The sequence below is a fragment of the Hypanus sabinus genome, chromosome 1 (genome assembly GCF_030144855.1).
Source record: "Hypanus sabinus isolate sHypSab1 chromosome 1, sHypSab1.hap1, whole genome shotgun sequence".
Classification (NCBI taxonomy): Eukaryota; Metazoa; Chordata; class Chondrichthyes; order Myliobatiformes; family Dasyatidae; genus Hypanus; species Hypanus sabinus.
The window spans coordinates 208,330,672-208,356,583 of NC_082706.1; the positions used below are offsets into that span (position 1 = coordinate 208,330,672).

At 43.5% G+C, this 25,912-nt stretch overlaps 1 protein-coding gene across 1 annotated transcript in view; it reads right to left on the reverse strand.

Annotated features, from left to right (window-relative positions):
• Positions 1-17,581: 17,581 nt before the first annotated feature.
• mal2 (mal, T cell differentiation protein 2) overlaps positions 17,582-25,912 on the reverse strand; it is a 37,174-nt gene continuing 28,843 nt past the window's right edge. The window contains exons 3-4 of the mRNA XM_059984847.1: positions 20,879-21,043; positions 17,582-18,962 (exon numbers count right to left, since the gene is read on the reverse strand). Of these exons, the coding sequence (XP_059840830.1) occupies positions 18,891-18,962; positions 20,879-21,043 (237 nt within the window). The 3' untranslated portion in view covers positions 17,582-18,890. The remainder of the gene's footprint in view (positions 18,963-20,878; positions 21,044-25,912) is intronic.

Sequence of the window (25,912 nt, forward strand, 5' to 3'; positions counted from 1 at the left end):
GCCTATTCACATCAACTCTATCTATCCCTCTCAAAATTTTAAATACTTCGATCAAATCCCCCTTCAACCTTCTACGCTCCAATGAATAGAGACCTAACTTGTTCAACCTTTCTCTGTAACTTAAGTGCTGAAACCCAGGTAACATCCTAGCAAATCATCTCTGCACTCTCTCTAATTTATTGATATCTTTCCTATAATTCGGTGACCAGAACTGTACACAATATTCTAAATTTGGCCTTACCAATGCCTTGTACAATTTTAACATTACATCCCAACTTCTGTACTCAATGCTTCGATTTATAAAGGCCAGCGTTCCAAAAGCCTTCTTCACCACCCTATCTACATGAGACTCCACCTTCAGGGAATTATGCACTGTTATTCCTAGATCTCTCTGTTCCACTGCATTCCTCAATGCCCTACCATTTACCCTGTATGTTCTATAATGCCCTACCATTTACCCTGTATGTACTTATCTAAGAGGCTCTTATAAGACCCTATCGTATCCACTTCCACTACTACTGCTGGCAGTGCATTCTCTCTGTGTGAAAATCTTACCTCTGACATCCCCTCGTTACCTACTTCCAGACACCTTAAAACTATGCCCCTTCATGTTAGCCATTTCAGCCCTGGGAAAAATCCTTTGACTATCCACACCATCAATGCCTCACATCATCTTATACACCTCTAGCAGGTCGCCTTTCATCCTCTGTCGCTCCAAGGAGAAAAGGTACACCCTCCAATCCAGGAAACATCCTTGTAAATCTCCTCTACACTCTCCCTATAGTATCCACATCCTTCCTGTAGTGAGGTGACCAGAACTGAACAGAGTTCTCCAAGTGGGGTCTGACCAAGGTCTTATAAAGCTGTAACATTACATCACGGCTCTTGAACTCAATCCCACGGTTGATGAATGCCAACACACCATACGCCTTCTTAGCAACACTGTCAATATGCACAGCAGCTTTGAATCTCCTATGGACTTGGACCCCAAGATCTCTCTGATCCTCCACACTGCCAGGAGTCTTACCATTAATACTATATTCTGCCATCATATTTGACCTGCCAAAATGAACCACTTTAGACTGATCTGGGTTGAACTCCACCTGCCACCTCTCAGCCCAGTTTTGCATCCTATCAATGTCCCGCTGTAACCTCTGACAGCCCCCCACACTACCCACAACACCCCCAACCTTTGTGTCAATTGATAATAAATAAATAAATAATACTGCGAACATGAGTTGTTGAGTCCTTGAAAACGAGTTACAGGTTAGAGTTCGGTGTTGAAGTGAGTGAAGTTATCCACACTGGTTCAGAAGCCTGATGGTTGTAGGGTAATAACTGTTCCTGAGCCTGGTGTTTTGGGACACAAGGCTCCTGTACTTCCTTCCTGAGCTGAACAAACATGTACATAGCTTTGGAGGATCTTTGTTCATGCTAGTGCTGAGAAATGGAGACGGTTTCTCCCCCTGCATCCCCGTCTCCTTCCCTTACCTTACCCTAATACCACACTGTATCAGATCCTACCCTTTTCAGTCATGTGCCTCATTCACCTATCATCTCCCAGCTTCTCTCATCATTCCATTTCCCCCCTCACTATCACCGGTCAGATTGTGCTCTTACCTCTCATACCCTTTCCACATCCCATTCCCCACCTCCAGTACTGTGCAGAAGTCTAAGGCACATTTATATACCTAGGGTGCCTAAGACTTTTTTTATAGCACTGTATTTGTCAACGTGGAGTGAAGAGTGAATTTGTAAATCTAGCGGGAGCAAAGGATTTTGTGCATGTTAAGGGTGGAGCGCTGTGGGAGGGGTGTGGGGCAGGTAGCAGAGGAGGAGTGCTGGGGGAGCAGGGGTTAGTGCAGGTGCAGACTCAACCAGCCCTGAGACACCAAGTCATCTGATTCCAAACAATTGTTTTATTAATCATTACAGAATGTCTCCTGGTCTTTCTGCTCCCTTCCCCTTTTCCCAACCACGATTCTCCTCTCCCTGCCCCCTTCCCACTCTCAGTCCACTATAGAGACCCATATCAGAATCTGGTTTATCATCACTCACATATGTCATACAACCATATAACAATTACAGCGTGGAAACAGGCCATCTCGGCCCTTCTAGTCCGTGCCAACGCTTACACTCATCCACTCCCACTGGCCCGCACTCAGCCCATAACCCTCCATTTCTTTCCTGTCCATATACCTAGCCAATTTTACTTTAAATGACAATACTGAACCTGCCTCTACCACTTCTACTGGAAGCTCATCCACACAGCTACCACTCTCTGAGTAAAGAAATTCCCCCTCGTGTTACCCTTAAACTTTTGCCCTCTAACTCTCAAATCATGTCCTCTTGTTTGAATCTCCCCTACTCTCAGTGGAAAAAGCCTATCCACGTCAACTTGATCTATCTCCCTCATTATTTTAAATACCTCTATCAAGTCCCCCCTCAACCTTCTACGCACCAAAGAATAAAGACCTAACTTGTTCAATCTTTCCCCGTAACTTAGGTGCTGAAACCCAGGTAACTTTCTAGTAAATCTCCTCTGTACTCTCTCTATTTTGTTGATAACTTTCCTATAAATTGGTGACCAGAACTGTACACAATACTCCAAATTCGGCCTTACCAATGCCTTGTACAATTTTAACATTACATCTCAACTCCTATACTCAATGCTCTGATTTATAAAGGCCAACATACCAAAAGCTTTCTTCACCACCCTATCCACATGAGATTCCACCTTCAGGGAACTATGCACCGTTATTCCTAGATCACACTGTTCTACTGCATTCTTCAATGCCCTACCATTTACGATGTGTGTCCTATTTGGATTATTCCTACCAAAATGTAGCACCTCACACTTATCAGCATTAAACTCCATCTGCCATCATTCAGCCCACTCTTCTAACTGACCCAAATCTCTTTGCAAGCTTTGAAAACCTACTTCATTATCCACAACATCACCTACCTTAGTATCATCTGCATACTTACTAATCCAATTTACCACCCCATCATCCAGAACATTAATGCATATGACAAGCAACATTGGACCCAGTACAGATCCCTGAGGCACACCACTAGTCATCGGCCTCCAACCTGACAAACAGTTATCCACCACTACTCTCTGTCATCTCCCATCCAGTCACTGTTGAATCCATTTTACTACTTCAATATTAATACTTAACAATTGAACCTTCCTAACTAACCTTCCATGTGGAACCTTGTCAAAGGCCTTACTGAAGTCCATATTGACAACATCCACTGCTTTACCCTCATCAACTTTCCTAGTAACCTCTTCAAAAAATTCAATAAGATTTGTCAAACATGACCTTCCACGCACAAATCCATGCTGACTATTCCTAATCAGACCCTGTCTATCCAAATAATTATATATACCATCTCTAAGAATACTTTCCATTAATTTACCCACCACTGACGTCAAACTGACAGGCCTATAATTGCTAGGTTTACTCTTAGAACCCTTTTTAAACAATGGAACCACATGAGCAGTACGCCAATCCTTCAGCACCATCCCCGTTTCTAATGACATTCGAAATATTTCTGTCAGAGCCCCTGCTATTTCTACACTAACTTCCCTCAAGGTCCTGTCAGGACCTGGAGATTTATCCACTTTTATATTCCTTAAAAGTGCTAGTACTTCCTTCTCTTTAATCGGCATAGTTTCCATAACTTCCTTACTTGTTTCCCTTACCTTACGCAATTCAATATCCTTCTCCTTAGTGAATACCAAAGAAAAGAAATTGTTCAAAATCTCCCCCATCTCTTCTGGCTCCACACATAGCTGTCCACTCTGATTCTCTAAGGGACCAATTTTATCCCTCACTGTCCTTTTGCTATTAATATAACTGTAGAAACCCTTTGGATTTATTTTCACCTTACTTGCCAAAGCAACCTCATATCTTCTTTTAGCTTTTCTAATCTCTTTCTTAAGATATTATATTGTTATATAGATGTTTTGTCATATGCTTTTGTGATATCATACTGGGGGAACGTTGTCTCATTTTTTAACTGCATTGCATTTGTGGTTTCTAAATGACAATAAACTGAGTCTGAATCTGAATCTGAAGATTCTTTTTACATTCTTTATATTCCTCGAGCTCCTCAGTTACTCCATGCTGCCTATATTTATAGTAGATCTCCCTCTTTTTCTGAACCAAGTTTCCAATATCCCTTGAAAACCATGGCTCTCTCAAACTTTTAACCTTTCCTTTCAACCTAACAGGAACATAAAGATTCTGTACCCTCAAAATTTCACCTTTAAATGACCTCCATTTCTCTATTACATCCTTCCTATAAAACAAATTGTCCCAATCCACTCCTTCTAAGTCCTTTCGCATCTCCTCAAAGTTAACCTTTCTCCAATCAAAAATCTCTACCCTGGGTCCAGTCCTATCCTTCTCCATAATTATATTGAAACTAATGGCATTGTGATCACTGGACCTGAAGTGCTCCCCAACACATACGTCCGTCATCTGACCTATCTCATTCCCTAACAGGAGATCCAACACTGCCCCTTCTCTAGTTGGTACCTCTATGTTTTGCTGCAAAAAACTATCCTGCACACATTTTACAAACTCCAAACCATCGGTCCCTTTTACAGTATGGGCTTCCCAGTCTATGTGTGGAAAATTTAAATCTCCCATAATCACAACCTTGTGCTTACTACAAATATCTGCTATCTCCTAGCAAATTTTCTCCTCCAATTCTCACTCCCCATTAGGTGGTCTATAATACACCCCTATAAGTGTTACTACACCTTTCCCATTCCAATTCCACCCAAATAGTCTCCCTAGACGAGCCCTCTAATCTATCTTGTCATGAAATTAGTTTTTTTTGTGGCAGCAGTACAGTGCAATACATAAAATTACTACAGTACTGTGCAAAAGTCTCAGGCAGCCTAGTTATATAGATATATGTGCCTAAGACTTTTGGACAGCACTGTGCCTGCCTTCCTCCTCTCAGCTGAATTAATCTATTATCAGCCAATTTGTTCTCCTTCTCCTCCCTCCACCCTTTTGTTTTGGCTTCCGTCCACTTTTGTTCCAGTCCTGGTAAAGACTCTCGGCCTGAAATGTTGACTGTTCATTTCCCTCCATTCATGCTGCTTGACTTGCGGTGTTCTTCCAGCGCTTTCTGCAAGATGCTGTCAAATGGAAGCTTCTAGACTTCAGTCCTGTGCCAGAGTCTGGCTCTCGCCCTGCCAGTTATTACATCATCTAAAGTAACAATATTGGAGTTGTTATTGGTTTAATGGTCACATGGACCAAGATAGAGTGAAAACTTGCCTTTCATAACGTTTATACTGATCAAATAATTCGTTCATTCATTTGTTACGTGCTGTGTCCGTGTCATATGACATGGACAATCATGACCATGATTGTTCTTAGAAAGTTTTTTTACAGCATTGCTTTGCCATTGCCTTCTGGGCAATGCATTTACAAGACGGGTGACCCCAGCCATTATCAATCCTCTTCAGAGACTGTCTGCCTGGCGTCAGTGGTCACATAACCAGGGCTTGTGATATGCACCGGCTGCTCATACGGCCGTCCACCGCCTGCTCCTGTGGCTTCATGTGACCCTGATCAGGGGTCTGAGAAGGTGTTACATCTTGCCCAAGGGTGAGCTGCAGGCCAGTGGAGGGAAGGAGCATCTTACACCTCCTTTGGTAGAGGGGTATCTCCACCCCGCTACCCTAACTCAAACCGTTACATAGTACATTGAGGTTGGGACTGGTTTATTATTGAGAGAGTGAAAAGCCTGACTGTTCATACAGATCAATCACCACACAGAGCCTTGAGTTAGAATGAGGTCAAACAATAACAATACAGAATGAAGTGTAAAGCTACCAAAGGAGTGCAGTGTGGGTAAATGATAAAGTGCAAGATCATAACAAGGTAGATTGTAAGGCCAAGAGTCCACCTTATTGTACAAAGGTCCCTTTTAAGAGTCGTGTAACAGCGGGGTAGAAGCTGTCCTTGAGCCTGGTGGGACGTGCCGTCAGGCTTTTGTAGCTTCCACTTGATGGGAGAGGAGAGGGGAGAGATTGTCCGGGGTTGGGGCAGTCTTTGATTATGAAGGCTGCTTTACTGAGGCAGGGAGAAGTGTAGACAGAGTCCACAGTGAACTAATAAGCCTAACAAATGTGTGGAAAATCTCTGAGGAAATAACAGGCAGGATAGAAAAGGAGAGTCAGTGGATGCTGTATACTTGGATTTACAGGAGGCCGCACATGATGCAGCTAAACAAGATCAGTGCCCATGGTATTACAGGAAAGGTCGTAGCGTGGATACAAGATTAGTTGATTGGCAGGAGGCAAAGAGTATGAATAAAGGAGGTCTACAGAGGACTTAGATTAGGAGAATGGGCAAAGAAGTGGCAGATGGAATACAGAGTCGGGAAGTGTATGGTCATGCACTTTGTCGGCATGAATAAAGGTGTAGACTAATTTCTAACTGGGAAAAATATTCAGAAATCAGAGGTGCAAAGGGACGCGCAGGATTCCCAGAAGGTTAACCTGCAGGTTGAGTTGGTGGTAAGGAAGGCAAATGCAATGTTAGCTTTCATTTCAAGAGGACTAGAAATAAGAGCAGGGATGTGCTGCTGAGGCTTTATGAGGCATTAGTCAGATTGCACTTGGAATATTGTGAGCATTTTTGAATCCCTTATCTAAGAAAGGATGTGCTGACGTCAGAGATTCACGATAAAGATTCCGGGAAAGCAAGGGTTATCATATAAGGAGTATCGGATGTCCCTGGGCCTGTCCTCAATGGATTTAGAAGAATGAGGGGTGATTTCACTGAAACCTATTGATTATTGAAAGGCCTAGATATAGTGGATGTAGAGAGGATGTATCCTATAGTGTGTGGGGGGGGGGGAGGTGGGCAGTGGTTAGTCTATGACTAGAGGGCACTATCTCATCAACAGAACTATTGGAGGAATTGCTCTAGCCAGTGTGCGGTGAATCTGTGCCACAAATGGCTGTAGAGGCCAAGTCATTGGGTATATTTAAAATGGAGATCAATGGGTAAGATTCATTGATTAGATAGATTAATTAGTGAAGGTGTCAAGGGGATTTGGGAAGAAGGTAGGAGAATGGGGTTAGGACCCATAATAAATCAACCATCATGGAATGGTGGAGCAGACTTGATGGGACAAATGGCCTAATTCTTCTCCTGTATCTATAGTCTAACTAGAACGCATATGTCTATAGAATGAGTGAGAAATGGGAGGAAACCCATGTGGTCACAGGGAGAAAGTACAAACTCCTTACAGAGAACAGCAGGAACTGAACCTGGGTCACAAGCACAAGAAATTCTAAAGATGCTGGAAATCCAAAGCAAAACACTCATGTTGGTGGAGCAACACCTGATATTCCATCTGAGTAGGCTCTAACCTGGTGGCAAGACCATCGATTTCTCCAACTTCCAGTATTTCCCCTCCCCACTCCTTCACCATTCCCCATTCCTGTTTCCCTCCTCACCTCTTTTCTTTACCTGCCCAAAACTTCCCCATTCTTCCATGGTCTTCTATCCTCTCCTATCAGATTCCCCCTTGTCCATCCCTTTATCTCTCTCACCAATTGACTTCCCAGCTCTTTCCTTCAACCCTTCCCCTCTCCTGGTTTCACCTATCACCTGCCACCATGTACTTCTTCCTCCCCTCCCCCTCCTTCTAGCTCTGACTTCTGACCTTCCTTTCCAGTCCTGAAGAAGGCGCAAAACGTCGACTGTTTACTCTTTTCCATAGAAGGCGCCAGGCCCATTGAACCTGGGTAGGTGGTTCCATACATGAGCATGCAGAACTTGCGGGGTGCAGCTACAAGTCACTAAATGTGCTAGAACAGGCCATCATTGTTGCCAACAATGCCATTCTAGACCTCTGGCCTTACAACCACAAGCATGTAGCACTATCGCGGCACAATCCTCTCCACCATCAAGAGGTGGTGCCTCAAGAAGTGGGGATCCATCACCAAGGGCTCTCACAGTCCAGGATGTAGGCTCAGAGTGTTATAGAACACTACAGCTCAGAAACAGGACATTCAGCCCATCTAGTTCGTGAGGCTGCTTAAAAAACTATGAGCCCATGGTATTACAGGAACGATTCTAGCATGGGTAAAGCAGTGTCTGATTGGTGTCTGACAGGGATCTGTGTTGGGACTGACTCTTCTTACATTACATGTCAATGATTTGGATGATGAAATTGATGGCCTTGTTGCAAAGTTTGCAGATGATATAAACACTGGTAGAGGGGCAGGTAGTTTTGAGAAAGTAGAGAGGCTATAGAAGGATTTCAACGGATTAGGAGAATCGGCAAAGATATGAGAGATGGAATGTAAAGTTGGGAACTGTATGGCCATGCACTTTGGTAGAAGAAATGAAAGAGTTGACTGTTCTCTATATGGAGAGAAAATACAAAAACAACCTGCAACACAAAGGGACTTGGGAGTCCTTGTGCAGGATTCCCTAAGGTTAATTTACAGGTTGAGTCTGTGGTGAGGAAGGCAAATGCAATGTTAGCATTCATTTCAAGAGGATTAGAATATAAAAGCAAGAATGTAATTTTGAAACTTTATGAAGCACTGGTGAGACCTCACTTGGAGTACTGTGATCAGGTTTGGGAAAATTATCTTAGCAAGGATGTTCTGAAACTGAAGAGGGTTCAAAGGAGGTTCATGAAAAAGATTCCAAGATTGAATGGCTTGTCATGTGAAGAGCATCTGATGGCTCTGGGCCTAAATTCATTAGAATTCAGAAGGAATGAGGTGACCTCATTGAAAGCCATTGAATGATGAAAGGACTTGATAGAGAGGATGTAGAGAGGTTGTAGAGAGTCTAAGACCAGAGGACACAGCCTCAGAATAGAGAGGTGTCCTTTTAGACTGGAGATGAGGAGGAATTTCTTTAGTCAGAGAGTGGTGAATCTGTGGAATTCTTTGCCCCAGGCAGCTGTGGAGGCCAAGTTTTTATGTATATTTAAGGCAGAGGTTGATAGATTCTTGGTTGGTCAGGGCATGAAGGGATGTGGAGAGAAGGCAGGAGACTTGGGGCTGAGAGGAAAGTTGGATCAGCCATGATAAAATGGTGGAGCAGATTTGATTGAGCAAATGGTCTCATTCTGCCCCTATATCTTATGGTCACCATATACAACTCTGGGATTTACTTCCTTGCCGGCATATACAGTAATTGCAAGCAACACTATAGAATCAATGAAATACTGCACCCAGCAGGATGGACAAACAACCAATGTGAAAGGACAACAAACTGTGCACATACAGATAAGAAATAACCACATAAATAGGCAATAAATATTGAGAACATGAGATGTAGAATCCTGGAAAGTGAATCCATTTACTATGGGAACAGTTCAATGATTGTGTGAGTGAGACTGAGTGATGTTGTCCCCTCTGGTTCAGGAGCCTGATGGCTGAGGGTAATAACTATTCCTGAAGCTGGTGGTGTTCCTGAGACTCCTGTGCCTTCTTTCTGATGGCAGCAATGAGAAGAGAGCACGTCCTGGGTGGTGGCTCACATTATCAAACCCAATCAACATCTATTTATTTCTCAGTTACAATACATGAGGTAAGACAAACGATTGCCTACGTCAACGGTTGTGGCTTGCGCAACCCATCCGGACACTCTGAATAGAAAAGGGCAGGCTGAACTCCGGAACGTGGACCTCAGGCAGAGTAGCAACAATACATACCAAATGCTGGAGGAACTTGCCAGGTTAGGCAGCATCCCTGGAAATGAATAAGCAGTCAATGCTTAGGCTGAGACACATCATCAGGGCTCAAGATAAAGTTTTTTGGTCCGAAACGTCACCTCTTTATTCCACTCCATAAATACTGCCTGACCTGTTGAGTTCCTCCGGCATTTGGTGTCTGTTATTTTTGCCATGAGAAGCACCCTCATTGGACAGAGTTACTCTGGTCCTCTCACTCCAGCTCAAGCCTCCACACTCAATGAACAACATACAAAATGCTGGAGGAACTCAGCAGGTCAGGGAACATCAATGGAGGGGAATAAACAGTTAATGTCTCAGTCTGAGACTCTTCATCAGGACTGGAAAGGAAAGGAGTGGAAGCCCATATAGATACTGATCAACTTGCTGAGCTCCTCCAACATCTTGGATGTGTTGCTTAAGGTTTGCAGAATCAGTGTCCACACTGAACAAATTATTTCATAATTTCTGCTTGCTTGAGCAAGATCCCACCTCAAAGTATGTTCCCGTCCCTCCCTTTTCAGCAGTTTGAAATGATTATTCTCTTTATGACTCTAGTCCACTCTTCCATCCCTACCTCTACTCCCTTTTTCATGGCACTTCTCCATGCAACTGCAAGGGGCGAATTATCTGTCCTTGTCACCCCTTCCCTTCCTACCACCTCCTCTTCCTCTAACCACATATCTTTTCCCTCACCTGGTCTCACCTATCACCTGCCAGTTTGTACTCCTTCCCCTCCCCCCAACTTCTTATTCTGCTTTCTTCCCCTTTCCTTTCCAGTCCTGATGAAGGGCATTTGCCCAAAATGTTGACTCATTATTCCTCTCCATGGATGCTGTCTGACTCGCTGAGTTGCTCCAGCATTTTGTGTGTGCTGCTTTGGATTTCCAGCACCTGCAGAATCTTGTGTATTGTGTGAATAGCAACAAGAATGTTCATGGTATTTATATGGGCTGATTTGTGCATTGGAAAAATGGTCCAAACTTCAGAAATAATTGGCTAAATTCAGGAGGGCTCACAAAAAGTGTAACACAAATACAACCCTTGGCTACATAAAAATATTCATAAGCTGACATTTCCAAGACAAATCTCATTTTTACAGCTTTGCACTTGATGTAATGACTATTGCAATATAGGAATTCAGCACTGCTAATTAATTTGTCATCAAGGCCTAATCTCAGATGATCAGACATGATTCACCTGGAACGTTCCATATGTGCTTTGTGCAAATCACAACAGAACATACCATGGCTGTGAGACATTGTATGTCATTTTATTTAAATTATATTGATGTCACAGTAACAATAGACATCTTATCAAATAAGCAATCGAGGTGAAGGAAAATTCAATGGAAGAGAGAAAAGACATGGGAAAAGAACCTTGAAAGGCAAGTGGAACGAGTTCAACATGTATATTTTACAATGTCATGGATAATTCAATAAAACATTATTATTGCAAATATTAAATGCACTTATCTTAAGGATGTGCTGAAACTGCAGAGTGTTCAAAGGAGGTTCACGAAATGATTCCCAATGTGAATGGCTTGTCCTTATGAAGAATGTTTGATGGCTCTGGGCCTGTATTCACTGGAATTCAGAAGAATGAGGGCTGACCTCTTTGAAAAGTATCGAATGGTGAAAGGCCTTGATAGAGCAGAAGTGGAGAGAATGTTTCCTATGGTAGGACTAGGACCAGAGGGCACTACCTCAGAATGGAGGGATGTCTAGAACAGAGATGAAGAGCAGTTTCTTTAGCTGGAGAGTGGTGAAATTGTGGAATTCATTGCCACAGACAGCTGTGGAGGCCAAATCATTGAGTATATTTAAAGTGGAGGTTGCTAGGTCTTGTTTAGCCAGAACATGCAGGGTGACAGAGAGAAGCAGGAGAATGGGGCTGAGGGGGATAACACATCAGCCATGATGGAATGGGAAAGCAGAATCGATGGGTGAATGGCCTGGTTCTGCTCCTGTGCCTTGTGGTTTTTATGGTCTTACAATACTTTTTAATTGTCAGCCGCACTGAACTAACAGCATCTGGGCACTAAATTAGATTGGGTGCAAATTCTTCATTTTGACATCTGCATACTGATATCATCATTCCAACACCAACCTAACCAAACGTGTTTTATTTATGCAGAAAAATCTCTCACATAAATGAGGCCATTTTGGTTTTTTTTGCAATAGTACACCATAATCCATTAGTGAGGCTTTGGAGTACTTTTTGAGTTACCTACTACAACCTGAAGGTTGTTATAGCTGGGAGTGGTAGTGGGGACAGGGGTGGTAATAGAAACAAGCTCCCTCTACCTATTAAATGCTCCCAGTGGCAAATAGCCCTCTCTCCCCTGTCCTGTTTGTGTGCTGCATAGAACCCTTTGCTGAAGCCATCAGGAGGGATGGGGGCATAAGAGGGGTGACGCTGCCAGGCAGCGGAGGGACCCAAGTCAAAACCTCCCTGTACATGGACGACGTCACTGTCTTCTGCTCTGATCCGAGGTCAGTTCGCAGGCTGATCGGCATCTGCAAACAGTTCGAGCAGGCGTTGGGGGCCAGGGTCAACTGAACCAAGAGTGAAGCCACGCTCTTCGGCAACTGGCCCGACCGATCCAGCGTCCCCTTCACCATCCGGGCTGATCACCTGGGGGTGTTGGGGATCTGGTTCGGGGGGGGGGGGGAGGCGGAGGTGTGCAACAGGAACTGGCAGGAGCGGACTGCCAAGGTCAAACAGAAACTGGGGCTGTGGGGAGGGCGCTCCCTATCCATAGCGGGCAAGAACCTGGTCATCAGGTGTGAGGTGCTCTCAGGGCTGCTGTACTTGGCGCAGGTGTGGCCAGTCCCCCGCTCCTTCAGCTCGGAAATCACCCGAGCCGTCTTCAGATTCGTCTGGAGATCCAAGATGGAGCGGGTCAGACGGACCACCTTGCACAAATCCCTGGACAATGGGGGCAAAAACATCCCCAATGTCACCCTCACCCTGATGGCCAGCTTTGTGTACGGCTGCATCAGGTTGTGTGTGGATCCCAGGTACGTGGGCACCAAGTACCACTAGGTGCCCAGATTCTACCTGTTGCCCTGGCTACGAAGGATGGGTCTGGCCCCTTTCCCACGCAACACCCCTGTCAGCTGGTCGTTGCCGCCATAACTCTCCTTCGTAGAGAAGTTCTTTCAGGTCAACGCCTTTGACCACAGGGCCATCAGGCAGTGGTCAGCACGTAAGGTCCTGCAGGCACTGCAGAAGGACGTGATGGTCCCAGCGGGGTGGTACCCTGTCCAGTTCATCTGGCAAAATGCCTCATCGCCAGACCTCACCAACAGGCACCAAGACCTCGCCTGGCTGGCGGTGAGAGGGGCCCTCTCAGTCCGATCCCTCCTGTACGCCTGGAACGTCGTCTCCACACCCCTCTGCCCACGGGAGGACTGCAGAGAGGAGGAGTCGGTGACCCACCTCTTTGCACACTGTGGGTTCGCGGAGAAGGTGTGGAGGAGGATGGAATGGGCAGTGTCGGGGTTCATCCCCAGCAGCTGCGTAACAGAGGACTCTCTGATCTACGGGCTGTTCCCGGGACGCACACCGAGACCAACATCCGGTGCTGCTGGCAGATCATCAACTCGGTGAAAGACGCTCTTTGGTCGGCCCGAAACTTGATGGTCTGCCAGCACACGGAGATGTTCGTGGTGGAATGCTGCCGACTGGCACATTCTCAGCTGCAGGAGTACGTGCTGAGGGACGCACTCAAACTCAGTGCAGCTACCGCAAGGGCCCGGTGGGGAAGGACCACAGTCTAGGCTTCTTCTCCCGTGGGAGTTGAGGGGTAAGGGGGTTGGGGGTATACCCCCTGAATGTAAATATGAAAGAACAAAGTGCCACGTGGGTGGCAAAACTTTTGAACTTTGAAAATGTAAAGACAGTAATGGTACCAACTGTAAAGAATTGAAAATCGTTGAATGGTTATTGTATATAATTTTATTTTTGAATAAAGTATATCTTGTTTAATAAAAAAAATAGCCTCTGACAACCAAGTCCAGCTCCTGGCCTTCCCATGTGGCTGACCTACTAAGCCTGGCAGAACTGTTTCTACTGACAGGAGAAGGGGCAAAGATGGGTTACTGGCGCCTGAAAACCAAATGCTTTGGGTACATGGGGCTTGTCAGCCACAGTTGGCCGCTCATGAATGCTGACTGGCGACTCCTGCAATGCTGCTGGTACCAAAGTGTTTTGAAGTCTGCCGTTCATCAGCTGTATGGAGAGGTTGCTTGCTATGCGGGCAAGAGCTTCCTCTCCATATCCTACTGCCCTGGCTTGTCTATCTAGACAGCGAGGACACGACCTCCAAGGTCGACTCTGACTGATGGAGGCCTCTCTCACTCACTACAACCAGTTTCCCCTCAATGGATTCTGTTTATACTTCTCACTGCCTTCGTGAAACATTCAGCATAATCAATACCCCCCTCACCCTGGGAATTCTCTTCTCCCATTGGGCAAAAGATACAAAAGCCTGAAGATACAAACTAGCAGCTTCTATCCCCATTGTCAGACTCTGGATGGACCTCTTGTATGATTAGCTGGAGTGTTTGGCTCACAATCTACCTCGTTAGGATCCTGCACTTTATCATTTAACTGCACGCGACTTCCTCTGCAGCTTTTACACTTGTGTTGTTTTACCTATCTCGGTGTTGTTACATCCGTAGCCCCCTCCTTTGTGAGAATCGCAAGATCACTGTTGGGTTGGGTCAAGGGGCCCAGGAAATAGGAAAAGAGACGTGCAGGCTGGCTCGTTTCCCCGGCGATGTAAAGCTACGGGACATGGCCATTGTCTCTTGGAGACCAATTTGTGGATTGAGCTACTATACTACGTGAACGCCCTCAGGCAAAGTGGGCTGGTTGAGGGAGAGAGTGCACGCCCCCAACCTGATTGACATCTACGACCCTGCGAGTCAGGATAAAAGAGGGTCTGTAGGAACAGCCCTCAGACGCACCAGAAGAAACGTACAGCGACCACGTAACAGCAGGAAGTCGTCTGAAGGAGGCCAAGTGCGTTCAATTCCGTGGCTGGAACCACGGACAACAGCTTTTAGCTAATAACGGGGGAATCCGCTCCCCTGACCCCACGGATTGGCATCATAAAAGACCTGGACAAGTTTAAACGGCATCACTCTTAAACCCAACAACGCTGCAGCTTGAACGAACTGATAGTGACTGTTATCCTTCCATCGGACAATACATTATCCCCTAGACAACGATAGAGCTATTTCTTATTGGTTATTATTATACCCGCTCTTTAGATTTAGTATTGACGACATATATTATCTGTATGTTTGCATTAATCTTATTTTTGTGCCCTTTATCAATAAATACTTTTAAAAATAGTACCATCAGACTCCAATGGACCTCTCTATCTTTGCTGGTAAGTGATCCAGTTAAGGGATTTCGAAACAGTGTAATGATCAGATCTGTGTGAACAGTATGCAGGGCTTCTTCCACTGTGTCAGTAGCTTCATCCTGGTTTTCACTGTAAGAGTTGTTTCCGTAAGAATTTCATCTTACCAGTCAGTTGCTAGCCTGAGCGGAACCTCTGAATTTTGAAGACCAGTGGACCACTCTTAGTCTGGCCTCTACCCTGTTTAGCATGGGCGACCCTACCAAGAGGCAAAGCAGAAAGCCCTGTCTCCAACCAGTGTAGGTCTCCAGGTCATTGAGGCACACAAGCCTCCAAACCATGACAAGGTTGAGGTCTTCTTGAGGGACAGAATAATATGGAGATATTTAGAACATCCTTAGCCACAGGTGAGATGCCAGATAATGGGAGGATATCTACTGTTTCTGTTGTTTAAGAGAGGCTTTAGTGTAAGCAAGGAAATTATAGGCTGGTGAGTCTGACATCAGTAGTGGGTAAGATATTGGAACGTATTCTAAGGGACCAGATATAAGGAACTGATTAAGGATAGTCAGCATGGCTTTGTGACTGGTAGATCATGCCTAACTGATCTTGTAGAGCTTTTTGATGAATTTACCAGGGATGATGATGGCAATGCAGTGGGTATCATTCACATGGACTTTAGCCAGGCCTTTGACAAGATCCTGCACTGGAGGTTGGTTGAGAAGGTTTTGTCACTTGGCATTCAAGATGAGGTAGTAAATTGGATTAGATATGGACTCTGAGGGAGAAGCTAGGGAGTGGAGTACATAGTTGCCTCGCTGACTGGAGTCCTGTGACTAGAGGAATGCTGCATGGTTTGATACTGGTCATCATTGTTGGTCATCTATATCAATGATCTGTATGATACCAAACTCAAACTTAAATATACCAAATGACCTGGCCTTCACAGATTCTCCACCCTCTGGTTAAAGAAACTCCTTCTCATCTCTGTTCTAAATGGACTTCCCTCTGTTCTAAGGCTGTGCCCTCTGGTCCTAGACTCCCCTACCATGGGAAACATCCTCTCCACATCCACTAACTAGGCCTTTCAACATTCAGACTTCAATGAGATCTCCCCTCATCTTTCTGAATTCCAGTGAGTTAAGGCCCAGAGCCATCAAACACATACCAATTATCCTTTCATTCCCTGAATCATTCTTGTGAATCTCCTCTGAAGCCTCTCCAATGTCAGTACATACTTTCCCTCCAAGGGGAACTGTATGTAGAAACAGATGGAGTGGCCATGGGATCATCCTGATCACTAGTTACTGCTCATTTCTACATGGAAGACAGAGGAGAGGGCTCTGAGTTCATTGCCTTTACACCCCAAATGCTTCTTCAGATATGAAGATTAGACTTTCATAGTGTGACCTCATGGACTCCACACACTCCAACAATTCCACAACCATCTGAACAACTACATCCAAACATTCAATTTACAATGGAGATGGAGAAGAATGGTTACCTCCTATTCCTGGAAGTACCGATACAACAGAAATTGGATGGTAGCTTCAGGCATGCCATTTATCAGAAACATACTCAGATGGACTAATTCCTCAACAATAACACCATCACACCTCCCTACACAGCAGTTCTTTCTACTTCTTCACACCCAGAGAATCTCCATCAGGAAATAAGATTATGCATAATAATCCTAAAGAATGGCTACAAGATGAAGGAAATCAATCCTTAAAAGGGCCGATGGAAAAACCAGGAAACCTAAAAATGAGGAGGGTTGTCACTACCACTCTTCTTCCCTTTATTTCCGGGGTTTCTGTAAGGATTGCCAGGACCCTGAAGAAATACCAGATAAACACCTTCCATAAACAAACAAGGACCTGGGGACTCAGAACGGCTGCTGTTTACAGGAGTCTCTGTGAACGCAGAGCAACGTATATCGGCCAGTCGGGGTGCACGATGGAAACCCGCATCAAGGAGAATAGGTGGTGTATTCACTTGCAGCAGAGCATTGCTTATGCAGTGACCACAGGATTGACTGACAGTACAGAACTACTGTGCCATTCCAATGGCATTTGGGACCAACTGGTAAAGGAAGCCATTAAAATAAGATTAGAGAACAAGAATTTCAACAAAGATGAAGGTTTTGCTCTAAGAACTGGAATACAATTTTAAACAAGGTGGGACAGTAGAAACCTGACAGGGTGAGGACGATGGAAGTCGAGTATATATACCACTGGACTAGACATACCACAGCATCATCCCTGATGAAGATGACAGAGTTTGTCATTGCAATGTCATTTATAATCGACACCTGGACCCAGCTGGAAGCCTGAGAAGAGTTTATGCATCATATGCTAGGAAAATACTAGATCTTCACAAACCACCCCCCAAACCAAAGAAGGCAGGGTTATAAAACACTCCCCTTGATAACAAGAACATGATGAAGCAGCAATCCAATGAACAGAATATTTCAGAGTACTACTTTTATTCAGTGCAAGTTCTTTAAAACAAAAGATTAGGAAAAACATTGGAAAAATCAGAAGCAGGAAAACAACTATATACACAATTTGAAATTAAGGCAACAAGTTTGGGAAGATTTGGCTTGCATGAATGGTTTTCATTCAGCTGCTCGAAATTCATTTGGAACTGAGCAAAGTTTGAGAGATGAAGTACTTGGTAAACAGATTAATTTATTCAGAGATGAATCAGCAGACCACAATAATACTACATAACCAATTTTCTGGTTGAACAAATAGGCTGCAACCAAAAATTATGAAATCATTCATTTGTCTAGAAAGAAAACATCTGCTCTTCCATTAGTTTGTCTCGCATCTCAGATGTAGAGGGCTTATGCTGTAGTGGTTGAATTAAAAATTTCAATCACATCATGAAAACCAGACAATGGGAATGGCTTTTAATTCTAGAATGGATTGAAAAGTTATTCTCAAAAGCAGGAGATCTAAAAATTTAATAAGGAAACCATGCTCAACATTCAGAACCCACTCAGGTTCTGTGGTAAATAAACCAAAGGGATTATAAAGTGTAAATATGTAAATAATTTTTCAGTAAAAAGACTTAAGATGAAACAATTCAACAGATTAATAGTAAACCCTTATAACATTATGACTGATCCCAGAGAATATCAATTATACAAAAAAATTTCATTTTAACTAACATTTAATACAGAAGGCTAATTTCTAAAGAGTTGCATTGCAAAAGAAGTTCTTTACATTTCACCCATGAGGAAATGGTAAAATAAGTGGAACGATGAAAACCTTTCAAATTTGTTTTGCAATACTTTGTATTTACCCATGGACTGGAGTGTAAAGATTAAATGTGTAAATAAACAGATTATGCAATATGAAAATTCACAAGCATTAGTGACCATGGTTCAGAGGAACACATACGGAAGTAGAAAAATGCTGATTTTTATCTATAGGATTCATTTTCCAAAAGTTCTTACTGTACATAAACTGATACTGTATTTAAATATTGTGAAATCTATAACTGTTAGACAAACACACTGATCACTGAACATTCAGATAGATTGGAAACTTTTATTGTTTCACACGTTTTAGATCTTAACACTGAAAATAATCGAAAAAAGTTACGGATTTATTAACAAAAGCCACTACTGCAAAAAAAAAACTTCAGTACAAAACAGACTTGGCCTATGAAAGGATCACCCTGGTCTTGTGAAATCTTCCAGAACGTAACTGGTGTCAATGAAATCAATCCAGCCACCTTTCATTCCATACAGTTCATGTGTTGTCAGTTACAGTTTCCATCTTCTTAAAGCAAGAACCAAACTGCAGGCATAACACAGGGTAACGACAAAAGAAAATATCTGAAACAATGACAAAAAACACAAAATAAATTAAATATTGCAGTCATTTCAGTTTTAGATCACACAGACAGCAGTCAGACATACTTTATTGATCCCGAAGGAAATTGAGTTTCGTTACAGCCGCACCAACCAAGAATAGTGAAGAAATATCACTGTTGCTTTTCTCATTTGTAAAAAAAAACTTTGCAGTAGCACATAGAAGTACAGCACAGAAACAGGCTCTTCAGCACATCTAATCCGTGCTGAATCACTTAACCTGCCTACTCCCATTGACCTGCGCCTCAACCATATCCCTCTATACCACTACCATCCATGTACTTATCTAAACTTCTTAATGTTGAAACTAAGCTTGCATGAACCAATTGTGCCGGCAGCTTGCTTCACACTCTCAACCCTGAATGAAGCTTCCCCCTCCCATTTCCTTTAACAGCTTTACCTTTCACCCTTAACCTGTGACCTCTGGTTGTAGTCTCACCCCAAACTTAGTGGAAAAAGCCTGTTGCATTTATCCTCCTCAATTTTGTTTATCTATCAAATTTCCCCTCAGTCTTCTATATTACAAGGAATGAAGTCCAAACCTATTCAATCTTTCCTCATAACTCAGGTCTTCCAGACTCAGTAACATCCTTGTAAATGTTTTCTGTACTCCTTCAAACTTATTGACATCTTTCCTGTAGGTAGGTGACCAAAACCGTACACAATACAAATTAGGTGTCACCAACATCTTACACAACTTAAACACAACATCCCGAGTCCTGTACTCAGAATTTTGATCTATGAAGGCAATGTACACAATCTACCCGTGACAATGAATTAACCTTCAATTAATTATGGACCTGTACTCCTCGATCCTTTTGTTCAACTGCACTCCTGAGTGCCCGACTGTTCATTTTAGAAAACCTACCCTGGCTGTCCCATTGAAGAGCAAAACTTAAAATGCCATCTGCCATTTTTCGGCAGGTCTAGATCCCACTACAAGGTCTGATGGTCTTTCTTGCTGTTCACTACACCCTCAATCTTGGTGTCATCTGCAAATTTGCTGATCCAGTTAATCACATTATCATCCAGACCATTCTTATGGATGGCAAACGACAACAGACCCAGCACCAGTTCGAGGCACCTCAGTCACAGACCTCTAGACAGAGAGTCAGAGAGACAGAGTTGACTCCAGAGTCAACATCTAATCCAATTAGAGGCCTCATCTAGAATGCTGATCGACTTAACATTACCAGTATTACCACAATACTATAAAGCTATGTATTAGCTATTGACAGAGGAATTTATTCAGTATACTTTGCCAAACATGCTGCCGATTGACTGTAAATGAATAAGATCAGTCTGCCTTCAAAATAAAAAATAATCAAAATCACTTAAAAATCAGCATCTGTTGACTCAGATGAATAACCTAAGCACATGCAACTAAATGATAATTAAAAACCATTTGCTCAAAGCATATGCAGTGTCTAACAGCCATATAAGTGGCCAGCTGTTTCTGGGATCTAAGCCTGAATACTTGAAATTGCAGTGAGCAAAAAGTTTGAATTGTCTTATTTCTCAGAAACTGAGAGTGACCAAAATAAATAACTTATTTTTGAATGCAAGCAGTATGTAACTAACACCACTTTAAAAAATTGTCCACTTGAACCACAGTGTAGCATCTAACAGTCACTGATACGACTGACGCTAGTTAGAGACTGTTCAGCAACAGTTTCCTGCCCCAATTAGGCAAGATAGAGTCCCAAATGTAAGGTATCCTTGTTATTTCCTCAGTTACTTGTTCCAAATAAGCAGATGCGTAGATTAACTGATGGCCCAACCAACCAGAATCCACTGTACTTTGTAGGTTACAGATTCCAATTAGAGAAAATCCTAACTCCCTACTGGTTTGATCTGAATTGCTGAGATTTAAAACTTACCGTGGCAACAACATTGATACTGTATTGACGAAAAGTTAGAGCCGTCACAAATTTAACTGCAGTCCCGTTGATGCTTCCGGGTTCTGTAGCTGCAGCTGTTGTGGCAGCTTCAAGCAGCGAGGCTCCAAAGTAGAACACAAAGGCGATGAAGTGATAGACAAAGTCCTGCAGGAGAGAAGTCCATTAGCATCAGTTTTCAGTGTCACAGCTAATAGTTACAAATTTTACCAAAGTCTTAAATTGGATTCTACAAAACAAATATTCCAGAGTCTGTGTGGCTAGAATGTCAACATTCAACAGAAAATGACAACCATCTGACCGTCATGGTTTAAGAGAGTCATTAGAAACAACTTATGTATGGCCTATTCAGGAAGAGGGATAGTGCTCCAATTAACTGCTACACATTTAATACACAATTGATACTACTAGGAGTGAGACAGGCCAGGTGACTGAACTTTGTGTAGGGGAACACCAAAACTTATGGCATTAAGGTCAGCAGATGCAAAGTAAATATGGAAAAAGGCTGAGATTCTACATTGGAAAAAGGCCAATTTTGATGGTATCAGAAAGATCTGACAAATGTGGGTTGGGACAGGTTATTTTCTGACAGGGGTTTACCCGCCCAACAGCTGTGGCAAGGCTGGAATGCTATCACCTCAAAGTAAAATTAAGTGACACACACAAGGCTTCACTTCCAAATGAGCTTAATGCCTTTTATGCTCACTTTGACCATCAAAACATGCACGTTGGAACAGTCATGAACTCCTACAGATCCAATGATCCTGTGAGTTCAGTCTGAGGCTGATGCAAGAGCCACCTTCAGGAGACTGAACACACAGAAAGATGGCCCAGATGGAATAGGCAGCTGAGTACTTTAAACCTGTGCGGATCAACCGGCTGGAGTACTCACCGAGACCCCATCTCAGCAGTCTGAGGTACCCACCTGCTTCAAGTAGGCTTCAATTCTACTAATGCCTAAAGAACATGGTCAGCTGACTCAAAGACCATCATCTAGTAGCACTTCTACGATGAATATTTTGAGAGGTTGCAGATGAAACATCAACTCCTGCCTGAGAAGTGAATTAGATCTGCCCCAATTTGCCTACTGGCACAACAAGTCCACAGCAGATGCTATTTCATTGGCTTTTCACTTAACCCTCAAACATCTGGACAGCAAAGGTGCATACATCAGGATGCTCCTCGGGACCCTGGTAGGGGGCCCACGATATCCACATGAATGTGGTCGAACCTCCAGTGGGTGGGTTCGAACTGCTGCCGCGGGGCTTTGGTGTGCCGCTGCACCTTGGCTGTTTGGCACTGCGTGCACGTTCTGGCCCATTCACTGACCGTGCCACGCGAACTTGCTGGAGACCAGCTGGACAGTTGTCCTGATAGATGGGTGTGCCAAACTGTGTATGGAGTCGAAAACTCGCCCCCTCCAGGCTGCCGGGACAATGGGGCGAGGTCGGCCGGTAGCCACGTCACACAAGAGGGTCCTATCACCTGGGCCTACGAGGAAGTCCTGCAGCTGCAAACCAGAAACTGCGGTTCTATAGCTGGGCATCTCGTCGTCTGCCTGCTGCGCCTCCGCCAGGTCTGCATAGTCCACCCCCTGGACAGCTGGTTTGGAGAGTGCGTCCGCCACGACGTTGTCCTTTCCCGAGACGTGCTGGATGTCCGTTGTGAATTGAACTCCGAACTCTGGAGTGCCTCGAACTGTGATAACACCATGATAACCGATAGGTTACTGTGGCACCTGCCATGTCCAAGGGGCAAGGCTGAACATCAGGTTTTACCAGGTTTGATTTCTCCAGAAGCAGAAAAGGTCAAGACCAATCATGTGACTGTCAACGTGCTACCTTCCAGCAATGAAGAATGTGAAACCACAGGTCATAGTTGTATAAATGTTCTGAAGTTCAGTTGGCAGAGTGACTACATGCTAATGTGTTCCATTAAGAAAGTTATTCTGATAAGATTGAGCAAAGTAGTTTCACATCTTCAATTAAGATTTACTTAATTCATTCAAATGTTTTTGCTTTTTGTTAATGGAATAAACTTCAAATGTAAAATTTGTTTATAGATATTATATACAGCCATGTCACTAATCTGGTTCTCTAATAAGCATGAGATCATGACTATGCAATTACATACAAAGCCATGAAGCTAAAACCCACATTTAATCAGCATCTAATCACATCATTACAAATAAAATTTGAAGATAGGAATGAGATCATAAAAATAAAACACAGCAATTATTAAAATCATGGGACACCACTGCATAACAGAAGCAACTTCTAATGTGACTGAGTGTTGGAAAAAGGTTGCCATTTAAAACCAGCGTTACTTGGTTCAAGCTTCAAGTACAGCAAGTTATGGACGAACTATCAGCTTTAAAACATCTGACTGATGAAGAGATTCAGCCTGAAACATCACCTCTTTATTCCTCTCCACAGATGCTGCCTGACCTGCTGAGTTCTTCCAGAATTTTGTGTGTTACCATATGACCCTTGAATTTCAAAAGTTCAATGTGCAAAAGTACGAAGTACATATTCACACACACACAATACAACTGTAAAATTCATCTCCTTAAAGGCAGCCACAAAACAGAAACCTCAAAAGAACCCATTAAAAAAAAAACAAACACCCAATGCACAGAGAGAACAAAGCAAAGAGCATTCAGAACTGAAGTTTTACCAAAGACACAAAGTCAGACATCACTGCAGCCAGAGCAGGCCCCAGCTTTAGCTCATTGCAAAGCCACGTAGACATTGCAAGTGCACAGGAGCTAAGCCAGGTATCACTGCAGCTGGCACTGCATTTCGGTGTCGAGTTGAGTAAACGTCGTGGAGCTGGGAGCAAAACTGGCCCGAGCCTCATCAAGGTGTCAGGACCAGAGGTCTTTCCATCTGGCCTGACACTTAAATCATCCAAACATTGCGTCGTTCCTCGCTGACCTCTCTGGGACCCATACCGGCTTTTCCAGCACAGCCCAGCACTCGAGAATTGATCAGACATCAGGACCTTCTTGCTCTTGGGGATATTGCAACTCTGCTTCCCGACTTGGCCTTCCCTGCACCTCCACTTCTCACGACCACCCTTTGCTCATCTCTCCATTGTCAGTGTTGATCATTACTAAAGGGTTATTAGTAAGTTATATAGTAGCTTCCTTTGTTTTTGCCGCCTGTAAGTAGGTGCTGGGCATCAGTGCAACATTTTAAACCGGAACCCAAGATTTTTAGCAGGCAGAATGTTCGAAAAGTGCAGAAAAAGTGCTTTGGCTTCTATTGAAGAAAACCTAAAGCGTAAAAGACTCCGTTTAAACTACTTGTAAATTGTAACTTTTCAGAACTTGTTATCAAGCCATCTTCTCAAAACAACCTGCTGATTTGCTTTGACAGCCAGGATCTCCAAAGTTCATTTTAACTATGAAGCAAGCTTCATTCCAGGAACCAATGACATGTGAAAGTGTACTTAATTTTTTAAATAATTATTATTAAACTTGAAAATATAATCTATATATACACACTAGAGATTCTGCAGATGCTGGAAATCCAGAGCAACACAAAATACTGTAGGAACTCAAGCAGGTCAGGTAGCATCTATGCAGATAGGAACAAACAGTTGATGTTTCGGGCATAGACCCTTCACCAGGCCTGGAAAGGGGAAGAACCCAGAATTAGATGGGGTGGGGAGGGGGAAGGAGTACAGACCTGCAGGTGATGGGAGGTGTTGAGTTCTGCTCATTTGGGCTATGTGAACATTTAGTTGGGATGTGTACTTTCCCTGCGATGGGAATTTGCACGAAGGGCTACAGGGGCTGTGGGTAAGAAAATGGCAGCCCCTGTGTACCAAACGTTAACAGAAAAAGTAAAGTTGTTTAAGCTAAAGAAAATCATGTCTTTGTTGTTTGAGGTCAACAGAAGGTAGGTGGGTAGGTGAGGGGAATGAAGCGAGAAGCTGTGAGGTGATAGGTGTAAAGGTAAAGGGCACAAGGAAGAAATCTGATAGGAGAGAGTGGATCATGGGAGAAAGGGAAAGAGGAGAGACAGAGGGAGGAGATGGGCAGATGAGAAGGTAAGGGGCAAGTGAGGAGCCAGAATGCAGAATAGAAGGGGAAGGTTTATCCTCTTCTAGATGCTGCAGATATGCTGAATTCCTCCAGCACTGTTACTCTGAATATCCTTGTCAAAGTAAACAAGTAATATTCATTTAAACTATTAAGTTTCAATCCAGAAATGAGTGAAAGGCACTGAAAATTAAGGGACTTTAAAAATTAAACCTGAAAATATTAGATACAAAAATTGAAATCAGTATTTAACAGGTAAGGTGTGGGGAGGGGGAAGTTAAATTCTTGCATTTGGTCATAGTGAAACAGCACAACGTTTTCTAGAATTCAGTAAACATTTCACTTGACTAATGATTGCCAGAATATATTTGAGATCCGGTGGCATTTTACATTCCAAACTCGACTTGTAATGTACTATGTCATCGCTATCAAACCCATGTTCCCCTGGCAATCTCTCTATAACTACGCTGGCTCCAATTACAAATTAAACACGACAAGCAAAACAGCCCCAGAGGGAATGGGAAATATTTAGATTTCAGCAGTATAGTACTATTGAACACCATTAAGAACAATGCTAGCACACCGGACACTGCATTGCTATCTTAAGAGGAACCAACAAAGCAAATGTTTCAACACGTAGCCTTAAAAACAAACATTCAAATGAAACTTGTGCAACATTAGCCCTAATCTTCCCACAGGCTCTAGGCTTGTACTCACTGGAGTTTAGTAAAGTGAGGTGGTCGGGAGGGGGATTGCTCATTGAATGAGTGAATGTTGAAAGGCCTGGATAGAGCAGATGTGGAGAGGACGTTCCCTATAGTGGGGGAGACTAGGACCAGAGGGCACAGCCTCAGAATACAAGGATGTCCTTTTAGCATGGAAATGAAGAATTTCTCAGTCAGAGGGTGGTGAATCTGTGGAATTAATTACCACAGACATTGTGCAGGCCAAGTTATTAGGTATATTTA